General features: G+C 60.0%; 1 protein-coding gene across 3 annotated transcripts; it reads left to right on the top strand.

Annotated features, from left to right (window-relative positions):
- The first annotated feature begins 259 nt into the window (after positions 1-259).
- MDFI (MyoD family inhibitor) lies at positions 260-16,813 on the top strand. 3 transcript variants are annotated; one of them, XM_066252942.1, is made up of 5 exons: positions 260-334; positions 2,226-2,318; positions 9,936-10,118; positions 13,055-13,279; positions 16,050-16,813. In XM_066252942.1, exons 1-5 carry the CDS (start codon positions 271-273, stop codon positions 16,304-16,306), a joined length of 822 nt encoding a protein of 273 aa, XP_066109039.1. In that variant the 5' UTR covers positions 260-270; the 3' UTR covers positions 16,307-16,813. The 3 variants fall into 3 exon arrangements, with proteins under 3 accessions (XP_066109039.1, XP_066109040.1, XP_066109041.1); XM_066252943.1 differs by lacking the exon at positions 260-334 and adding an exon at positions 545-667; XM_066252944.1 differs by lacking the exon at positions 260-334 and adding an exon at positions 1,922-2,082.
- The last annotated feature ends 458 nt before the right edge of the window (positions 16,814-17,271 follow it).

Genomic DNA, 17,271 nt, shown 5'->3' on the forward strand with positions numbered 1-17,271 from the left:
ACAAACTGAGCGCACTTGTATAATCAGCATGTGGGATTAAATTTAAAGCATATTCTACATTTCCAACAAACCAGACATATTAGTTTGCACTGGGCCAGATTCAGAGGACTCTGAGCTCCAGCAGGCGACTTCGGACAGTAAGGCTGGGGAATTGGGCTGGTCCCGAGTTTAGGCGTCCTGGATAGAGATCGAGAGGGGGCGGAGTGTAGCGCTAGGGTCTGTGGTTGGGGAAGGGGGCAGAGAGAGACGGTGGGGGATGCCCTGGAGACAATGTCCGTCCCCTTACTCCTCACCTCACTCTTGGAGGCGGGTGAGGCCCAGCCCCCAGGCCCAGGTAAGCCGGTAAGAATGCAGCAGTCGCCAAGCCCCGGCGCGGGCGCGTCCTGGTGACTCAGCCCTTGCCAGGAAGGGGGAGTCCACCCCGATCTCCAGAGCTCCCAGACAGCAGCTTGATCGGGGCTGGCTCCCGGGGCGTCAGGCTAGGCCCCTGCAGCAGGCGGTCCGGCCCCGGGGGCGGGACCCCTCCTCCCGGCCGGGGGCCCCTCTTCCGGCCGCAGCCACCTGGGCTCATCGCGGGGACGCGGGCCTGGGTGGCGAGAGCGTGGCGGGTGCCGTGGGGGCCACGGCGATCCTGGCCGAGACGGCGCCGCAAGGACCTTCGAGCGCCGTAAGTAGGGACTGCGCGGGCTGGGGGAGTCGCTCAGTCGGCCCCCTGCGTCCCAGCCCCCGGCTTCCGCGGGACTGGAAGGACTGCCCTGGCGCCGCCGCCGCCGCCGCCTCCCTAATTGCTCACTAGCCCTCGTGGTGCGGAGCCCAGACGCGGCTGCGAGGCGGCCGGGTCAAGTGTGGCCGAGACGCTGTCACCCCAGCGGCCGGCCCCACCGGAGGATCACCCCACGGGCCCACCCAGCCCCACCCGGTGGGCCAGAGGCTTCACGCCCTCCCCCATTCTCAGGGATGTGGTCCCGGGGTCACGTTGAGGGTCTTTAAATCCCCTCTGGCTGATGGCGGCGACTTCCTTTCTATCCCTACGGCCCCGAGGAAGGACCCAGCACACAATTCCAGATGTGCTGCCCAACTGTCCCCGCCTAGAAGGGTCCCTTCTCTCCCCTCCCCCCTCCCACGCACCCGCAATTTGGAAGGCCTCAGTTTCCAGTTCGGAGTCAAAAGAAAGGTTGAACTCGGAGAAGTTCTCTTCGCTTTCAAAGTCACGGTTTTCTGACAAATTCCCACGCACAGCTGGCAGGGCTTGGGGTGATTAGGGATGCGCAGGGCTGTTAGGGGGACTCGGGAGCCCAGCTAGTCACTAACCGGATTTCCCGGAGAGACAACCTCTAGTGGGGCAGCACGACGTCTATGAGCCCCTGACTTCGGGCGCCCGGGACACCCAGCGGGGGTGGGGGGGGCGAAGTGTGCCTGAAGAATTCGATCACTCCCATCTTTGGGACAAAGATATTTGGGAGCCCCAGTTGTTCAGACAATTAGACAGAGGTGGCTGTAGTCACAGTGTATTCTGTCTCTGGTTCTCCTGACTTTCTGCAAACTTTGGCCGAGTTTAGGACAGGAGAAGGAGAGTGCGCAGCCCCCTCGGCAGCCCCTCGGGACGCTGGGCCTGGGGGGGCGGAGATTTGGGGAGACTGGGGCCCAGCTCTGCCAGCGCGGAGGAAACGCGCAGAGCCAGTTTCCTGTGGGGGCTCGGGCCGCGGCGCCCCGCGGACAGACGTGTCCGGCCCAGGCAGCGCCGAGCCCCGCGCGGGGGAAGGGACACGGCGCGGGGAGGGGGGCGGAAGCAACAGGGACGGCGGGGAGGGGGCGGGGAGAGGGTGGGCCTGAGAGGAAGGGAGGCGAGAGGCGAGCGCGGGAGGAGCGAGGGGGCTGGAGGGGGAAAAGGAAGAAGGAAGGGGGCGCACGGCGCGAGCTGGCGCCGAAATGAGAGCGGCGTGAGTGAGAGAGGGGTGGGGGCACAGGGCGGGCACTGGGGAGCTGCGTGGCCCCTTGGAAGGGGCGTCCTGGCCAGGCGCGCATGGCAGGCCCAGCGCCGTGATCCCGGAGGGGCGAGAGCAGAGCACGCAGCTTGCGCGAGTAAGTCAGTCTGTGGCGGGACTGGAAACGGGGTAGAGGGGAGGCGCGCGCCTGCGGTGGATCACCCGCGGCCAGTCCCCCTTTGCCTGCACGCGCGGGGTGGGGGGAGGTCGGACCCGTCCTCTGAGCCCTGTCTTACGCAGGTCCCGGGCCGATGTCCCAGGTGAGTGTCCCACGCCAGCAACCCCCTCTCTGCGACGCGCCCCATGAAGCCCCCAGCGCGGCCCCAGGCCCAGGTATGATCGAGGGCGGATAGGCAGGCTGGACAGGAGCAGGGTAGGCGGTTCCGGGGTTGGAGTGTGTTAACTCTCCCTCCCGCTCCCTGAGACTCGAGGAGACGGTTTTGGGGGAACTTGGGTGGAGGTGGGAATGGGGGGGCGGTCAGGGGAGAGAGTGGAGCGTTGGGGTGCTGGGGGCAGGGTTTGAACGCAGGCGGTGGCTGAGCCAAGTTGGCTCTAACTCCCCCATTCCCAACACCACACACACACACACACACACACACACACAGCAGTGTCTTTCTGTCCGTCTGGGATTTGTGTCCTGCCCAGAGTGTAAATATTTATGGGGGACTCAGGCGGGGGTGGGGGTGTCTGAGTCTTTCTCCCCTTCCCTTCCCCCAACCCAACCAGAGCCCAGCGCTTCCCGAAAACTTTTGTCTGCCTAAAGCGGCCACAGGACCCGGCCCCTCCCCTCCTTGCCATCTGTCTCGCGCTCGCCTTCTTCCCCACCAGGGCCTGGCCAGTTCCTGCTGCTCCCACCCTGCTAGCGCCATCGCGTGCGCGCGCGCGCGCGCATGCACACACACACACACCTGGCCAGTTCCTGCTTCTCCCACCCTGCTAGCCGGAGGTCTGTAACTCACAGGGTCTGTAACCTCCCCTGGAATCCTTCAGGAGCCTCCCTACCCAGGGAGGATTTGTGACTCCCTGTGGTTGGGAGTTCTGCGGGCTATGGCTCCCAGTCCTCCTCACTGTGCAGATGAGCTGAGGATCACAGTGGAACATGGGGTCAGGAAAAAGTAAGGAACTTTGGGGACTTGCTCAGGGCAGCAGGCTGGGGTGCAAGACTAGAGGCCCAGATTTCACGACTTTAATCCCAGCTTTAGGTAAATCTAATCCTTTTGCCTTCCTCTCGCCCACCCGTCGTCTCCCTTTCTCCCGTCTTTGAATCTCTGATTAATAACCGTCTGATACTGGGCCTCTGACAGGGACTCCCTGCGTGGCCCTGGACGAGTTCCTTCCCCTCTCAGGCCTCAGTCTCCACATCCACCCACAGGGGCTTGCCTGCCTATTTGGAGAGGCCTGACTCGGCGCCCCAGGTCTGCCTAGGAAGGGGGTGCAGTCTGGACACCTGGGGCTCTGGGCTGGGGGTTCCCAGAGCAGGGTGAGGACAAGTGGGAGGTGTCCGGTCAGGGCCCGGCAGGTGAGTGACACATGTGTCTGCTGCACATCCCGGCTAATCCTCAGGTTCTCTCCTCTCCGTGGGCCCCTGGAGCAGGGGCTTTTCTGGGGAATAAGCTCCTCCAGGAATCGGGCTCCTTCAGCTTGGAGAGAGCTAGAGGCCGCAGCTGGAAGGCGTTCTCTGTGTCTGGGAGCCCTCTCTCCCTCTCAGCCTGTCTCGCCCTTCCTCTCTTTCTCGGCCTCCTGCTTCTCTCCTGCCTCCCACCTCCCTGCTTTCTCCCTCTGCTTATCTGTTTTCTCTGCTGTCTCCTTCCTCCACAGCCTCTTTCCAAAGTCCTCTCCCGGTGTGACCCATTCTCAGCCCAAAGGGAGGGGAGGGGCTCGATGTGCTGGGCAGGGGGCAAGGGCCAGGTGGGCCACTAGGAGGGGGAAGCCCTGGGCTATAACTTGAGGCCCCCCTAGCACCCCAAAGAACCCCCTCCCCAGGCTGGGCTGGGCCAGACAATGTGGCTTTCATAACACGAGGAGGCCTGGCTCTGCCGCCTTGGGAGAATGAGGCTGCTGCCCAGGAAGCCCAAACCGCAGAAGACCCAGCCAAAACCCCACAGACGCCTGAATATGAGACCAGAATCCCCCCCGCTCCCTGCTGAGCCCTGACAGCGCAGCAGGGCCAGGGCGCTGCCCCCGGGGGGCCCTGCTGGCAGGGCAGCGGGAACAAGTCAGCTCCTCTCTCAGCCAAGTAAGATGAAAACGGGGCGAAGGGGACTCAGGTCAGCTCTGGTTGGGGCAGGTGGCCAAGCCCCACACCCTTGGCGCCCCCAGTGGCCTCTCCCCACCCACCCCCTGACAGCCCCAGAGCCTGGCTCCCGAACCCACAGCAGATTTCTGCCCAGCACTGGGGCGTCACATTCCTGCTCTTGCTTCTAAATTGAATTTCCTGGGGAATTAGAGCCTTCAGACTTAAAATAAAACCAACCCAACCCAGTTTAACTGGCCAGCTCAGGCCCTCTCCAGTCCTCAGCCTGGTGGCCTGGAACTGTGACCAGTGACCAGTGTGTCACAACTCTGTATCAAGAGAGTCCAATTCCCTCCTTCTTGGGGTTCAGAGCCAGGTGCCAGCCCCAACCCTCACCATCTCATTTGCCCTCCTTCCCTGGCCTGGGCCGCTCCGAGCTCCAGAGCTCCGTCCCCCAGCAGACATGTGTGGAGCCCACTGCGCTGCAGAGATGAGCACTGCACCGCCTGAGGGAAGGCGCTGGGGACACTGCGTCTGGCTGGGGAGCCAGGACTGGACTACCAAGTTATAATTAACAACAGGGCATGCTGAGCGCTAAGTGCTCAGTTAGCGGGCCACCCAGAGAAGGGACAGTGGCTTGGGGGTCAGGGGAGGCTCTCTAGAGGAAGAAGTGGAGCTTGAGCTGGGTTGTGGAGGATTTGGGGAGTGGGAGGAGGGAAGGGAGGACCTTCTGGTCAGAAGGAACAATCTAAACATGGCTGAGTGGAGCCGAAGGCCCCGGGGCCATGGAGAGATCGGTCTGCCTGGAACATGGGATCCTTGTCCATCGATTAGGTTGAAGATCTAGACTAGACTGAGGCCTTGAATATCAGGCCAAGGAGAGACTGGAGTGCGGGGTTTCCGTCACCGCTTTCTGAGCAGAGCAGATCCTGGCCCTCTCTCTCTCCAGAGATGGTCAGAGCTCCCAGGGGGAAGCCCAGATCCACTGTCCACAAAGTCGGTGGAGAAGGCTGGGTGTGAGGGATCAGGCATTGGAGCCCCAGAACAAGGGCCCTGTGTGCACTTTCCAGGCTCGGAGTGAATCCATCCCACCTGGAAGAGGTCCCCCCATTTCTTTCGATCTAGGAGTACCCCTGAACTTGGTGGACAGCAGGCAGAAGGAGCCCACAGGGTCCCTGCTGGGACTGTGGGTCTCTCACCTTTCCCTCTGGGCTGATGGGTTTCGTGTGATTTCCCCACTCCCTTCTGGGGCTGTGCTTTCACCCTACCCTGTGTCAGGAAAGAGTGTGTTGAGGCAAAGGGCTGTGGCCTTTCTGTATCTCCCGCTTGTAGATGGAGACCTTTGAGAGAGGTGCAGGCCTGGGGCTTCTGCTCACAGATGCCACCGGCACGTATGGCCCTCTGTGCACATTAGAATTCGGTGGCCCTCTGGTCAGATGCAGCAGCTATGCAGCTGTCTGAGTCAGTGCCATCTCCAGGAGGTCGGTCCGCCAGCAGGGCCCCCAGCCCCACCCTTGGCAGGCGCCCCTATGTACAACGTGAGTTGCACAGTCAGGCGGTGGCCCCTGACCTTGCTGGTCACCCTTTCCCCCAGACCACTCTGCATTTCTATTGTCTGGGACGTCTCTCTGGGCTTCTTCCGCAGAGGCGTTCTCCCCTCGGTGGCTGGACAGCAGGGTCTCATGGTCACAAGAAGGAAAACGGGGCTCTTTCCGTCGCTGGATGGCTGAGCGCTTGGGCCCTGCCTGTCGTCTGGCGAGCGCTGTTGCTTGGTCCAGCGTCTTGGCACCGGGCCCTTGGGCAGCATCTCACTCGCAGGTCAGGCCTTCCCGCCACTTCTGCTCCTTCTCTGCGCTGGCGGGCCCCCAGGACCTCAGCACAGATTCCTGTCCTGCCCTCAGAGCTGCTCCCACGGCAGCTGCTGGGTCCCCTCTGCTGGCCCTCCTGACCCCAGGAGAGCTGTTCCTTTGTGTTTCCAGGTCAAGGTGCCTGAACTGGATTCTCCTTCCTGGTCTCCTTCCGAGAGGTCTGATGCTCACCCTAGAATGGCTGGTTGTGGTCTGTGCTCTCTGTAATCTCCCGTTCCCACAGATCTGAGGTCACCAGCCCTCTCGGTGACTATTAGAAGAGACTGCCCAGAGTGGTGACAGAGAGAGGAGGGTGGAGATGGGGCCCAGCCTCCCTGACCCCTCTTTCTCGCCTTCCTCCCTCTCCAACCCTGTCAGCCCGGAGAGCTGCAGTCTGGCCCCTGCTGCTGCAGGACCAGCAAGGTCCCCCCTGTGCCCCTTGTGACCTCCGGAGAGCGCCTAGGAAGTGACCACCGCTCCCACCACTCCCACCAGCTCTCTTTCTAGGTGTACCCACCTCTTCCGCACCACCACACGCTGTCATTTCCCTCGCCCACGCCCAGCTTTTCACCCTGGGGTCCTGCTGCGCCTCTTGAAATGGCCTTTTCTGCTTCTTGGCTGACTGATTCAAGATCCAGGGTGGGTGGTGCCTTATCCTAGCACACACCTGGGACAAATGCCGATTTTCTGTGCTTCCCCGGTTCTTAGACCGCCCTATGGCCACTCCTGACACTGCGTGTGACTGTCCCCCGCCCGCCCTGAAGGAGAGCTCCTGAGGCAGTCACCTGTCTTTCTCATTGGTCTTCCCAGTGCTTGCCGTCTTACAGGTGCCTTGTAGCTGCTCAATGCCATAGTTCCCCATGTGTAAGACGTTCCAATGAATAAGATGCACCTTAATTTTGGAGCCCAAAATTTGAAGGAAAAAAAAAAGTATTACATAAAGTTATCGAACTCAAGTTTTATTCATCATAAAATTCATACAACTGCTTGCTCATCACGGTCAAAACTCGCATCCATTAGCTTGTCCTCCTCTGCGTCTGATGACGAATCCCTGTCTTCAACAATGAGCGCAAAAATAAGCGCGAAAAAGCGGGAAATGCAAGTAAAAAAATCTACAACCGCTGTATAAGACGCACCCAGTTTTTAGACACCAAATTTTTCCAAAAAAGGGTGCATCTTAGACATGGGGAAATATGGTAAGTGTTAAAGTAACCAGCACAGGAAAGAAAGAAGGGAAGAAGGGAAGGGAAGGAGGGAAGGGAGGGAGGGAGGGAGGGAGGGAAGGAGGGAGGGAGGGAGGGAGGAATTGAGAGAGGAAGAAGGAAGGGCAGGTAGGTGGCTGGGTGGGTGGATGGAAGCATTCCTGAGTGGCCCCTGGCGAGCAGGACACTGCTGAGATTTCTCGCTCTCTGAAACCCTAGAGCTAAGGACTAGGAACCCCCCCTCTATATACAAGGTAACCCAAGTCCCGGTGACGTGCCCACGCTGGCAGCCGGTGAACACTGGGGCTTGGATCTCACAGCTTCTCTGAGACCTTTCCCTTTCACCACGTGGGAGGGCAGCACCACCAGCTCAGGGCCAGAGGCTGGAGCTAGGCAGGCCCTCTTCTTCCCAGGGACTTAGGGCCCAAGCCCAGAGCTTCCCTCTTTGCACATACCTGGGGTCTGAGCCCTCAGAATTTTGCCTAAACTACTGCAGACCAGCTGGTGGCTCCGAGAGGCGCCATCCGGCCAGCAGCGTGGCTCCTCCCTGCGTGTCTTCCCCACTTGCCTGCCTCCCCACCCTGTCCCAGCTTTGTGATCTTCCAAACGCCATTTGACTTCACAACCCAGGCGATGACGGGGTTCTCAACAGGTCCAAAGACACGTCTTAGAAATAGAAACAAGTTGATAATGAAGGACAGAGGGGCTTACCTTACATAGGGGGTACCTCTCTGTCTCCAAACGGGGGGGGGGGGCTTGGGAGAAGGGAGGTAACCGGGGTTGGGCACACAGGACTAAGGGGTAAGGGCACTTTGAAGGGAATGGATGGTCCGGGGCTTGGCAGCCCACCTGGGCCGTGAGCATCCCTGTGTGGCCTCTGACCTCAGAGACTGGAGGGAAGCCGCCCCGTCTCCATGGAGCAGCGGCGAGCACTGTGAGGGGTCCTGACACATAACTGCTGTCCTCCAAAAGTCACGGGAGCCCGGCCCCTTCTGCCTCTGGACCTTGGCTCCTGTCTCCAGGCGGAGCCTGTGGTTCCCCCCCACCCCCGGCAGCATGAGCACGTCAGCGCGGCCTGCTGCTCCCTGTGCGGCCCCCTTGGGGCCTGTGGGGTCTCTGGCCAGCTGGGCAAGGGAGACTAGGGTCTTGGGAGCAAGAACTGCTCAGAAGGCACAGCGGGAGCTCGGGGCCCAGGGAGGCCACTGAGCCCTGGGTCATCTGCTCCCTTCGGGATGCCCAGCCCTGGACCTGCATGCCCAACCCTGTTACCTCCCTCCTCCTCTCCCCGCTCCCCACTTGGAGACAGTCAGAGGTACCCTTTATGTAAGGTAAGGCCCTCTGTCCTTCACTGTTCGTTTCTCTCTATTTCCAGGGTGCGTCTCTGTCTCTCTAGCACCGTGTCCCTCTGGGTGCCGCTCTCTCGGTCTCTGAGTTCAGATGGCTATGCATCTTTTACTCACTGGGTTTCACCTCCCTTCTCGTAATCCTTCTCTGTCTCCCTGAGTCCCTCTCCTCTCCCTATGTCCTTCTGGTCTCTGTGTCCCTCTGGGTCTCTTGTTTCCACGTCTCTCTCTCTCCCAGTATGGCACGTGGGGGGCACCCTCTTGAGGGGCCCGTCATTGTGACTGCATACCCGAGGTCTGATAAGAGGCCGCACACTGTAAGTGCCGAGCCTGGGCCGTGGCCCCACGACCCCCACCTTCACCTTCCTGCCCCTCCCCCCCCCCGCCTTCCCACACCTGGTGACTGAGGCTGTGCGAACTGGGGCCACCATCTGCCTCCCTCCTCCACGGCCCATCCCCCTAACCGTTCCCACTGGGCCCAGAGGGCCACGTCCCTGCCTCAGGAGCTGTGGGTTTAAAGGTGGCTCCATTCCTTCCTTCCGCCCACCGTGCACAGAGGGCTGAGCTGGTCCCTGTAATTACATGTGGCTGCGGTCCGCCTCGTCCCAGCCCTCGCGCCCTCTCCCTGTCTCAGATCCTGCCCTTGGCCCTCCATCCCGGGCCCCAGCCCCCTCCTCACCCTCAGCTCACTGCAGGTTTCCTCTGACTCTTTCTCTGGCTGTTATCTGCTCTCTGACCCAGTTTCTCACTGTCTGTCTCCCTCTCGCTCTGGCTCTGTCTGCATCCTCTCCCTTCCCCTTCGCCGCTGCCTCTAACCCTGTCTTTATCTCTCTCCATCGCTGACTCTCTACTGCTGAGTCCCCCTCCTGTCCCGGCTGTCTGTCAGTCACTGCGTTTCTGGGACTCCCCTTCTGCGCCCAATCCCCCGCCTTCTGACGCTCTATCTCTCTCTGTGTCTACCTTTCACCGTCCCCTCGAGTCCTGCTCTCTCCTTGTCACTCTTGGTGCCTGTCCCTATCTCTCCATCCTGACCACCTGTCTGTTCTCTGCTGCGTGCTTCTCCTTCCTCCCCTGACACCACACAGGCGCACACGTGCGCACACGTGCACCGGCACACACATGCACATGCCCACACACCCTTGCTCACTCATGCGTTTGGGAGTGTATTTTGGAGTCAGGCGCTGCTGCCAGATGGGGTGAGGGCTAGGGGACTGTACAGAGGCCAGCATGAGCGCTCACAGCATTCTGGGCCACCGGAAAGGGGCCAGAGCTGGGCGAGCAGGAGGGCTCTGTGAAAATACTTCTGCCGCCTGCTTTCTCCCTAGCCCAGACCCCATCCCTCCTGCCTGAGCTGGAGGCAGGAACAGGACCCACTCACGCTGTGGAGGCAGTGCTAGGAGAGGGCTCCCTGGAGGAGGCGGCATCCCCCATGCCCCAAGGCAATGGCCCTGGGGCCCCGCAGGCCCTGGACGGCACTGACCTCGATGTCCCCACAGAAGCTGTGACACGTGAGTCCTAGGGGGGCCAGGGGCTTGGGGTGGCAACATGAAGAGTTGCACTGAGGAATCCAGCTCAGGGGGGCTGGGAAAAACGCAGTGGGTGCTCTCGGGAACCCAGCCCGGGGCCAGGGTGTGGAGGGGTGGACGGGGGAGAGGTATACGGCACTGGCATGACCTTTCTGTCTAGGAAGAAGAGCTCCACCTACGAAATAATTGATGTAAAATTAGGTGAAAATGAGTGTGCACAGATTCCAGGGAATACAGTTCAGGACAAGAGCACGAGGCTGCCTGGAAGAGGTGCCCTCCCCTCAGGGAGAGAGAGGAGGCCGGAGACAGGCAGCTGGAGCCTACACAGCACCACCCGTCAGGGTGTCCCGGGCAAAGGGAAGGAGCGAAGCCCCGGCTGGTCTGGGCAGAAAGGAGCAAAACTCAGCTCCATTCCCAGGCGCGGCTCGTTCTCCAAGGACATTCTAGGAGAGGATTCGCTACCTCCCCCCTCAAAGGCAGGGAAGGGGTGGCCAGATTGTTTTGCAATTGCTAATAAGGTCCCCCTAATCTGCAGGCACAGTCGCATTTTCCCATTTTCTTTCCCTGAACGACCCCATATGCTCTCCAGATCAGCCTGCAGGGAGGCAGCTTAACTACTGCCAGCCCATTTTACAGGCCAGAAAACTGAGGCATAGAGAACCACTCAGCCTGGACACAAGCTGGGGATTCAGGTCTCCCGACCCGGGGCTCTCTCCTGTGCCTGCCTGCCCGGCTGGCACGCCATGAGTGGGGGGAGCTGCCTTCAGGCAGGACATCTGGGGTGAAGCTGCACTGCCTGGAAGTCCGAGTTGCTAAATCCTGCTAGCGCCCTGTCCGTAGCCTCCTCCACACATGCCCACCAGAAGAAGTTGAGAGGAAGAGGTCAGGGGAGTGGCCACAGAGGAGGGGGCCCGGGTGGGAGCTGGATAGCCCCTCCTGTGTCCATGGGCCCTGGGTATTTGCTCTGTGACTCAGTCCCCATGGTCTGTCCACAGTGCTGGCCACAAGCAAGCTCTGTCTCTGCCCACACCTCCCCAGGCCCTCCGCTCACCACACATGCCTGCCCTCTGCTCACTGTGCCATATTTAGGCAGCAGGGCAGGGGGCACCGAGGCTAGCCAAGGATTCAGCCCAGTTGCCCCCATGGGGCCAAGAGGTGGGGGCATGATGATTCAGTCCTGGCCACTTCCCATGCCCTTACCCTGTTTACCCAGACGCGGACAGCAGCCGCACTTCCGGGTGGAAGGCTTCCAGCAGGGAGCCTCTCCAGAGCCCTGTCTCCCATCCCCCCCTCCCGACTCCCCTCCTGTCCTCTGGTCCTTTCTCCCAATCTCCATACCCTCCCTTTCCTAGCTGTGGCAAGTTTTATCCTCTCGGGACCTCAGTTTTATCATCTGTGAAATGGGGCTAATGATAGATCTACTGTAATACTTGAAGATATTACTACACATAAAGCTCTTAGCACTGTGTCTGGCACCAGTAACAGCTCCAAACATGTCAATTACTAGTTACAAGCATCATGATTGTTGTGGTAGTAGCAGCTAGTAGCAGCTCCTCCCCCAGTCCCTTGTCTCCCAGCCTCTGCCCCCTCCTTGCCTCTCTGGCCTCTGAGCCTCAGCCCCTAGCGTCTAGGCTGTTCCATCGCTGACACTAGCAAGAGACCTTGGCCAAGTTACTGTACCTCTCTGGGACTCAGTTTCCTCGCCTGCAAAGAAGGATCTAGCCCCAGAGAGAGACCGAGAGGACCCAGTGAGAGAATAATTAGCAGGCCGAGGGCTCAGAACTGTGGCTGGCACACAGTAAGTGCTCGGGGGTGTGACTACTACCGTTACTGGAAGGCCCAGCCCCTCTGGCATGGCACTGCGGGCACCTGCCTCTCTCCTCCCTCACCCCCTCCTACAACACCTCAAATACAGAGGCCAGGCCCGAGGGATGTGGGGATCCAGACCCCAGCACCCGAGAGGTAGAAGTTCTCCATACTCACAGAGGTCCTCTGGGCCCAAGGGTCCCGCCCAGGGGTGCCCAGGTCCTGTCCCAGAGCTCGTGCCCCCTTCTCAGTCTCCTCCCCCAACACCCACATACCTGCCCTCGTGTCTTGTGGACAGAACTGTGCCTTTCAGGTGAGCAAGCTGAGTGAGGTGAGGGAAAGAACTGGGTGTGTGGGGATCTCTGGGGCCCGCTTCCCTGCACCTCCCTGATAGAGCTAGAGTCGGGCCCCTCAGCCTGGGACGGGGACGGGGGGGGGGGGGTTCCTGGCCTCGGAGGCCTCCCAGCTGGCCTCCCTTGTCCCTCTCTCCCTCCTCCCCCGGGCCTCAAGGGCCCTCAGCAGACTCCTCCTGCCAGCCGCCCCACCAGGCTGACGGGCAGGGGCGTGGCGGAGCGGGAGATAGAGGGGCTGCGGCGAGGAGCCCCCGGATTCCAGGGCCAGGCGTTCATCTTCAAACAGATGTTTCTAATAACTCACCCAGCTCACGAAGGGCAAAAGCAGCTGGGGGCTTGGCAGAGGCTGAAAGGAAGGTTAACTGCTTCACTGCTGTCCTCCCCACCCCGGCCAGGCTGCCCCTGCCCCTCCCCAACTGCCGCCACTCTTGCCAAAACCCCAGGACCCCTAGAGCAGGAGACTGGACTTCCTATGGGGTGAAAGGAGGGGGTCCAGGGCTCTGAGCCCCTCTCACACTTCTGTCTTTTCTGGAATGAGCTCTGCTCATTCCAGGTATTTTATGATGTGCCTCTGGGCAAGTCCACTCTGCTTTCTGGGCCTCAGTTTCCCCATCTGCAGGATACTGAGCCAGCTAGGTGAACCATGTCCTAAGACGGAAGAAACAAAGCAGGCAGGAGCAGAGCAGAGCTCCGGGGGGCCGGGCAGCCCTCGCCGCGCCCCCACCCCGCCCTCAGCGCCCTTTCTCCTCATCTCTCCAGGCCAGCCTCAGGGGAGCCCCTTGGGCTGCACCCCACTACTGGCGAATGGCTCCAGCCACCCCTCAGAGCTGGGTGGCGCCCGGCGCGCAGGGAATGGTGCCCTGGGTGGCCCCAAGGCCCACCGGAAGCTGCAGGCTCACCCGTCTCTGGCCAGCCAGGGCAGCAAGAAGAGCAAGGGCAGCACCAAATCCGCTGCCTCCCAGATCCCTCTCCAGGCGCAGGAAGGTAAGTGCCAGGGGCCTCCAAAGCCGGGTCCCTCAAGGCCATACAGGAACTAGCAGCGGTGTCTTCCTCACAGACTTCTGGTTCTAAGGGCAGCCTCTACCCCGTGCCAGGCCCAGCGGATCTGAACCGCTGGGTGGGGCAGGAGCCTGGGTTTAACAAGTCCTCCAGGGAGTCCGGTGCCAGGCTCCAATCCGAGAGCTTTGCAAAGGTTGTTGGATAAACTGAGGCATCTCTGCCTTCTCAAGGCCAGCCCCTTCCAGCCCCTGTTCTCCCAGAGGGTCTGTGATAAGGAATGGAGGCATCTGGGCTGAGCCAGCTTAAGTCAGAAATTTTCCTCGAGGAGTGGGCCATCTCTTTGGTGCAAGCAGATTGCCTCGCAGAGTAAGATGACACACCACCAGATGCTTTAGTTGAAGGTGGGGCAGAGGCTGTAAGGTGCAGTGGGACCAGAAGACCAGATACACCAGCCGTTGTTTCTGCAACACAAAGGGCCTCTGCAGGGCTGTGCTGGGCAGCCAGCTCTCCCCACCGCCCCGCCCCGCACACATGCATCCATCAGTTCAGCATGGGTCCCAGCTGGCCTGTGGTTCAGTGGTGCTTGACCTTTACCCCAGGATGTTTAAGTGATGCCTGTCCATGTTGGGGGACTCTAGCCTGGTCCTCTGCAAACAAGATTCAGTGCACACAATTGCATATAATGTATTCATAAACCTTCTTACGCGCAGAGCAGATTCTGCCCAGTTAATGTTTGAAAGGGGCATTCATTCCTTTAAAGTGTAGTGGGCATCTACTAGGAGCCAGGTACCATGCTATGTGCTGGGTACCCAGTGCATGGCCTCATGAAGCCGTCATGAGAGAGACACAGCAGATAATCACCATATGGTGTGATGAACAGTGATGAAGCCACACACGGGATTATGAGAACACAGGGGACACCACTCCAGCCCAGAAAGCCAAGGAGGAGAGTCTAGGGAGGCTCTGGAGGAGCCCAAGTAAGCCTTAAATGTTAAGTAGGAGGATCTACTGGTGGTGGTGGGGGGGGGGGTGTCTTAGCATAGAGGTGAGAATGTCTAGTGTGTCTAGATTATGAAGTTCAAGGTGAGGAATGGTGGGAGGTAAGAGCCCAGACCAGGAGGGGCTCGGAGGGTGGGGGTTGCCTGGTAAACGATCTATCCACCAGTGGACCTAGACTCCATCTGGAGTGTAATACGGAGTCATTGAAGGTTTTAAACAAGGTAGTGACCTCATCAGATTTGCATTGGAGGAGAACCCCCTTGTCCAGTTTGCAGGCAGATTGCCGGGGTTCCAGCGGTCCTAGACCCCACAACCGCCACCCAGGAAGGGGCTGGGGGACTCAGACCCTCCAAGACAGTATGGGATTCCTATAGGACCAGCAGCCTGTGCCAGGGGCCCACCTACTCAGGGGAGCTAGACATTCTGCCCCTTGGCCTGGCCCCTGGCAGGGGTGCCAGCTCAGCCTCCTGGCAGCCCCCTGAGTGTGGACTCCAGAGCCTGCCTGCCTGGGTTTGAGGCCCAGCTCCACTACTGACCAGCTGGGTGCCCAAGGACGGGCTCATGCATTACATCACTTACCACTTATTCACTCAGCACCTACAGTGTGTTGGCCACAGTTCTAGGGACTTGTAACCTATCAGCGACCAAAGCAGACACAGACGCCGGCCCCTGTGGAACTTACATTCTAGTGGGAGGAGAAAGTTACCTAGCGCAGTAGAAGTGATAAGTCCTGGGGGCAGGTAAAGGTGGCAAGGGGGTTGGGGTGCTGGGGTGGGGAGTCGGGTTGCATTTAGAGGGTGGCATCTGGGCAGTGAAGGAGGGGAGGAAGTGAGCAGAGCACTATCTGTGGCCAGAGTGTGCTAGGTTAAGGGTAGGGTGGGAGAGTAGTGACCAGGAACAGCCTGGGTGGCCACAGCAGTGACACTAGGGGGACAGAATAGGGGAGGGAACCAGATCACATGGAGTCATGGGGGCCACTCTGAGTTCTTTAGCTTTTACTCCTAGTGAGGTAGAAGCCCCGGGAGGGTTCTGAGCACAGGAGGGACAGAATCCGGGACAGTTTCTCAAGGGGCCCTGCTGTGTGGGGTGTAGATGACCGGAAGGGGAGTGGGAGGTGGGGAGTGGAGAGGCAGCGGGGGGGGCAGCTGGCATGGGGAAGTTCTGGCTATATTTAGAAGTGACTTCTCTGGTCTCCTACTCCTGATCAGTGAAACTGACCTTCCGTGAAGAAGCAGGAATAAAAAAATAGGGAGAAGACCCTACGGAGCTTTAATTAATCAACCCAAAAAAACGATCTAATGTTAATCAATGAGATAACCACATCTTAATATGGGCTGACAATTTGGTTTCTTGAGCTGTAGAGTGGGGCTAATAGTAGCCCCGCCTCATGGAGTTGTGGCAAGTTTAAATGAGTTTAACTCATGCCCAGCCCTTAGAATGGTGCTTAGAACATGCCATCACTCAGAGTTTGTTAGATAAATGACTAAGGAAGTTTAAGAGCAGGAAAAAAAATAAGAGAGAGAGCAGGGGCTCAGGATCCAGACCGCATGGACCAACCCTCACTCTGCACCTTACCAGGTAGGGGTGTGTAAGTCACTCTCTGTGCCGAAGTGGGGCTCCCCACAGTCCCCACTGCATGGAGCTGCCGCTTGCATGAACTTAATCACTGCGGAGCACTGAGTACTGGGAGAACGCGGCTGTGGCTGGGTCCCTCGCCCCGGGCTATCTCACCCCGCTCTCTCCCCGCCCACCGCAGACTGCTGCGTCCACTGCATCCTGTCTTGCCTGTTCTGCGAGTTCCTGACGCTGTGCAACATTGTCCTGGACTGCGCCACGTGCGGCTCCTGCAGCTCGGAGGACTCGTGCCTCTGCTGCTGCTGCTGCGGCTCGGGCGAGTGCGCCGACTGCGACCTGCCCTGCGACCTGGACTGCGGCATCCTGGACGCCTGCTGCGAGTCCGCCGACTGCCTGGAGATCTGCATGGAGTGCTGTGGGCTCTGCTTCTCGTCCTGACCGGGACCGCCGACTCCTGCAGCGTCGTCCGAGGGGGCCGGCCCTGGGGCTGTCGCACAAAGCTGGGTCAGCCTCCTCCCCTGGTCCTCTCCCCTACCCAGTGACCTCTCAGAACCCAGCGCAGTGGGCGGAGGGCGCGCTCCGGAGGCCACCTCGGTCACGGGAGCTGGGCCCATGGCAGAGAGCCCGTCCTCCTGCCGGATACCGGGGACCCGGCGGGGGAGGGTCAGGGTGGCTACCGCTGCCGGGCTGCGGAACACTGTGAAAGTTGGGGGAGGACAGGAACGTGGGGAGGCGGGGCCGTGCGCTTCTCTACCTCTGTCTGCTCCTGGTGCCCGCCTCCCCCCGCCCTCCCCCCTGGCTGCCGCCCCAGGCTTAGAGCACAGCAAAATGTGAAAAGAGACACCCACTCTGCCCTCAGCCAAAACCATCCTTGGTCTCCTTTCCTGGGCCGGAGGGGGGGGGCTGACCCTTACAGTGACCCCAGCGCGCATGGCTGGGCTTGGACCTGGGGCAGGGAGGGAGGGGGAACAGTATAGAAAAGACTGGAAGGGGAGAGGGAGGGAATGGAGGGAGGGTCTGTCCTATTTGTGGCTGTAAATAAAGGTATTTTGTTCATCTCAGATTTCCTCAGGACTCATAGACCAGGACTGGGAAAGCAGACACTCCCCACAACCCCCCCCCAACCACTCAAATGGATGTGGTGGCTTCACTGCCCTGTGGGGCCCTTCCCCTTTTCCCTCCCTCATTCATGCTTCTCAATAAGGGAAGTAGGAAGGGGCTACTAGCTCTCCACCATTATTTCCCTGTCCCTGCCACAGGGAAGGGAAGTCCAGAAACGGAAGAGTTAACCCTTGGCATAGAGTTAATTAACAACAGATGTGTTCAGGTTTTGATTAATTAAGCTCCTGCTGACTCTAGCTTCTCTGAGCCCTTCCCAGCGATGGCTCCAAGGCTCAGGGTGG

The sequence above is a fragment of the Saccopteryx bilineata genome, chromosome 1 (genome assembly GCF_036850765.1).
Source record: "Saccopteryx bilineata isolate mSacBil1 chromosome 1, mSacBil1_pri_phased_curated, whole genome shotgun sequence".
NCBI lineage: Eukaryota > Metazoa > Chordata > Mammalia > Chiroptera > Emballonuridae > Saccopteryx > Saccopteryx bilineata.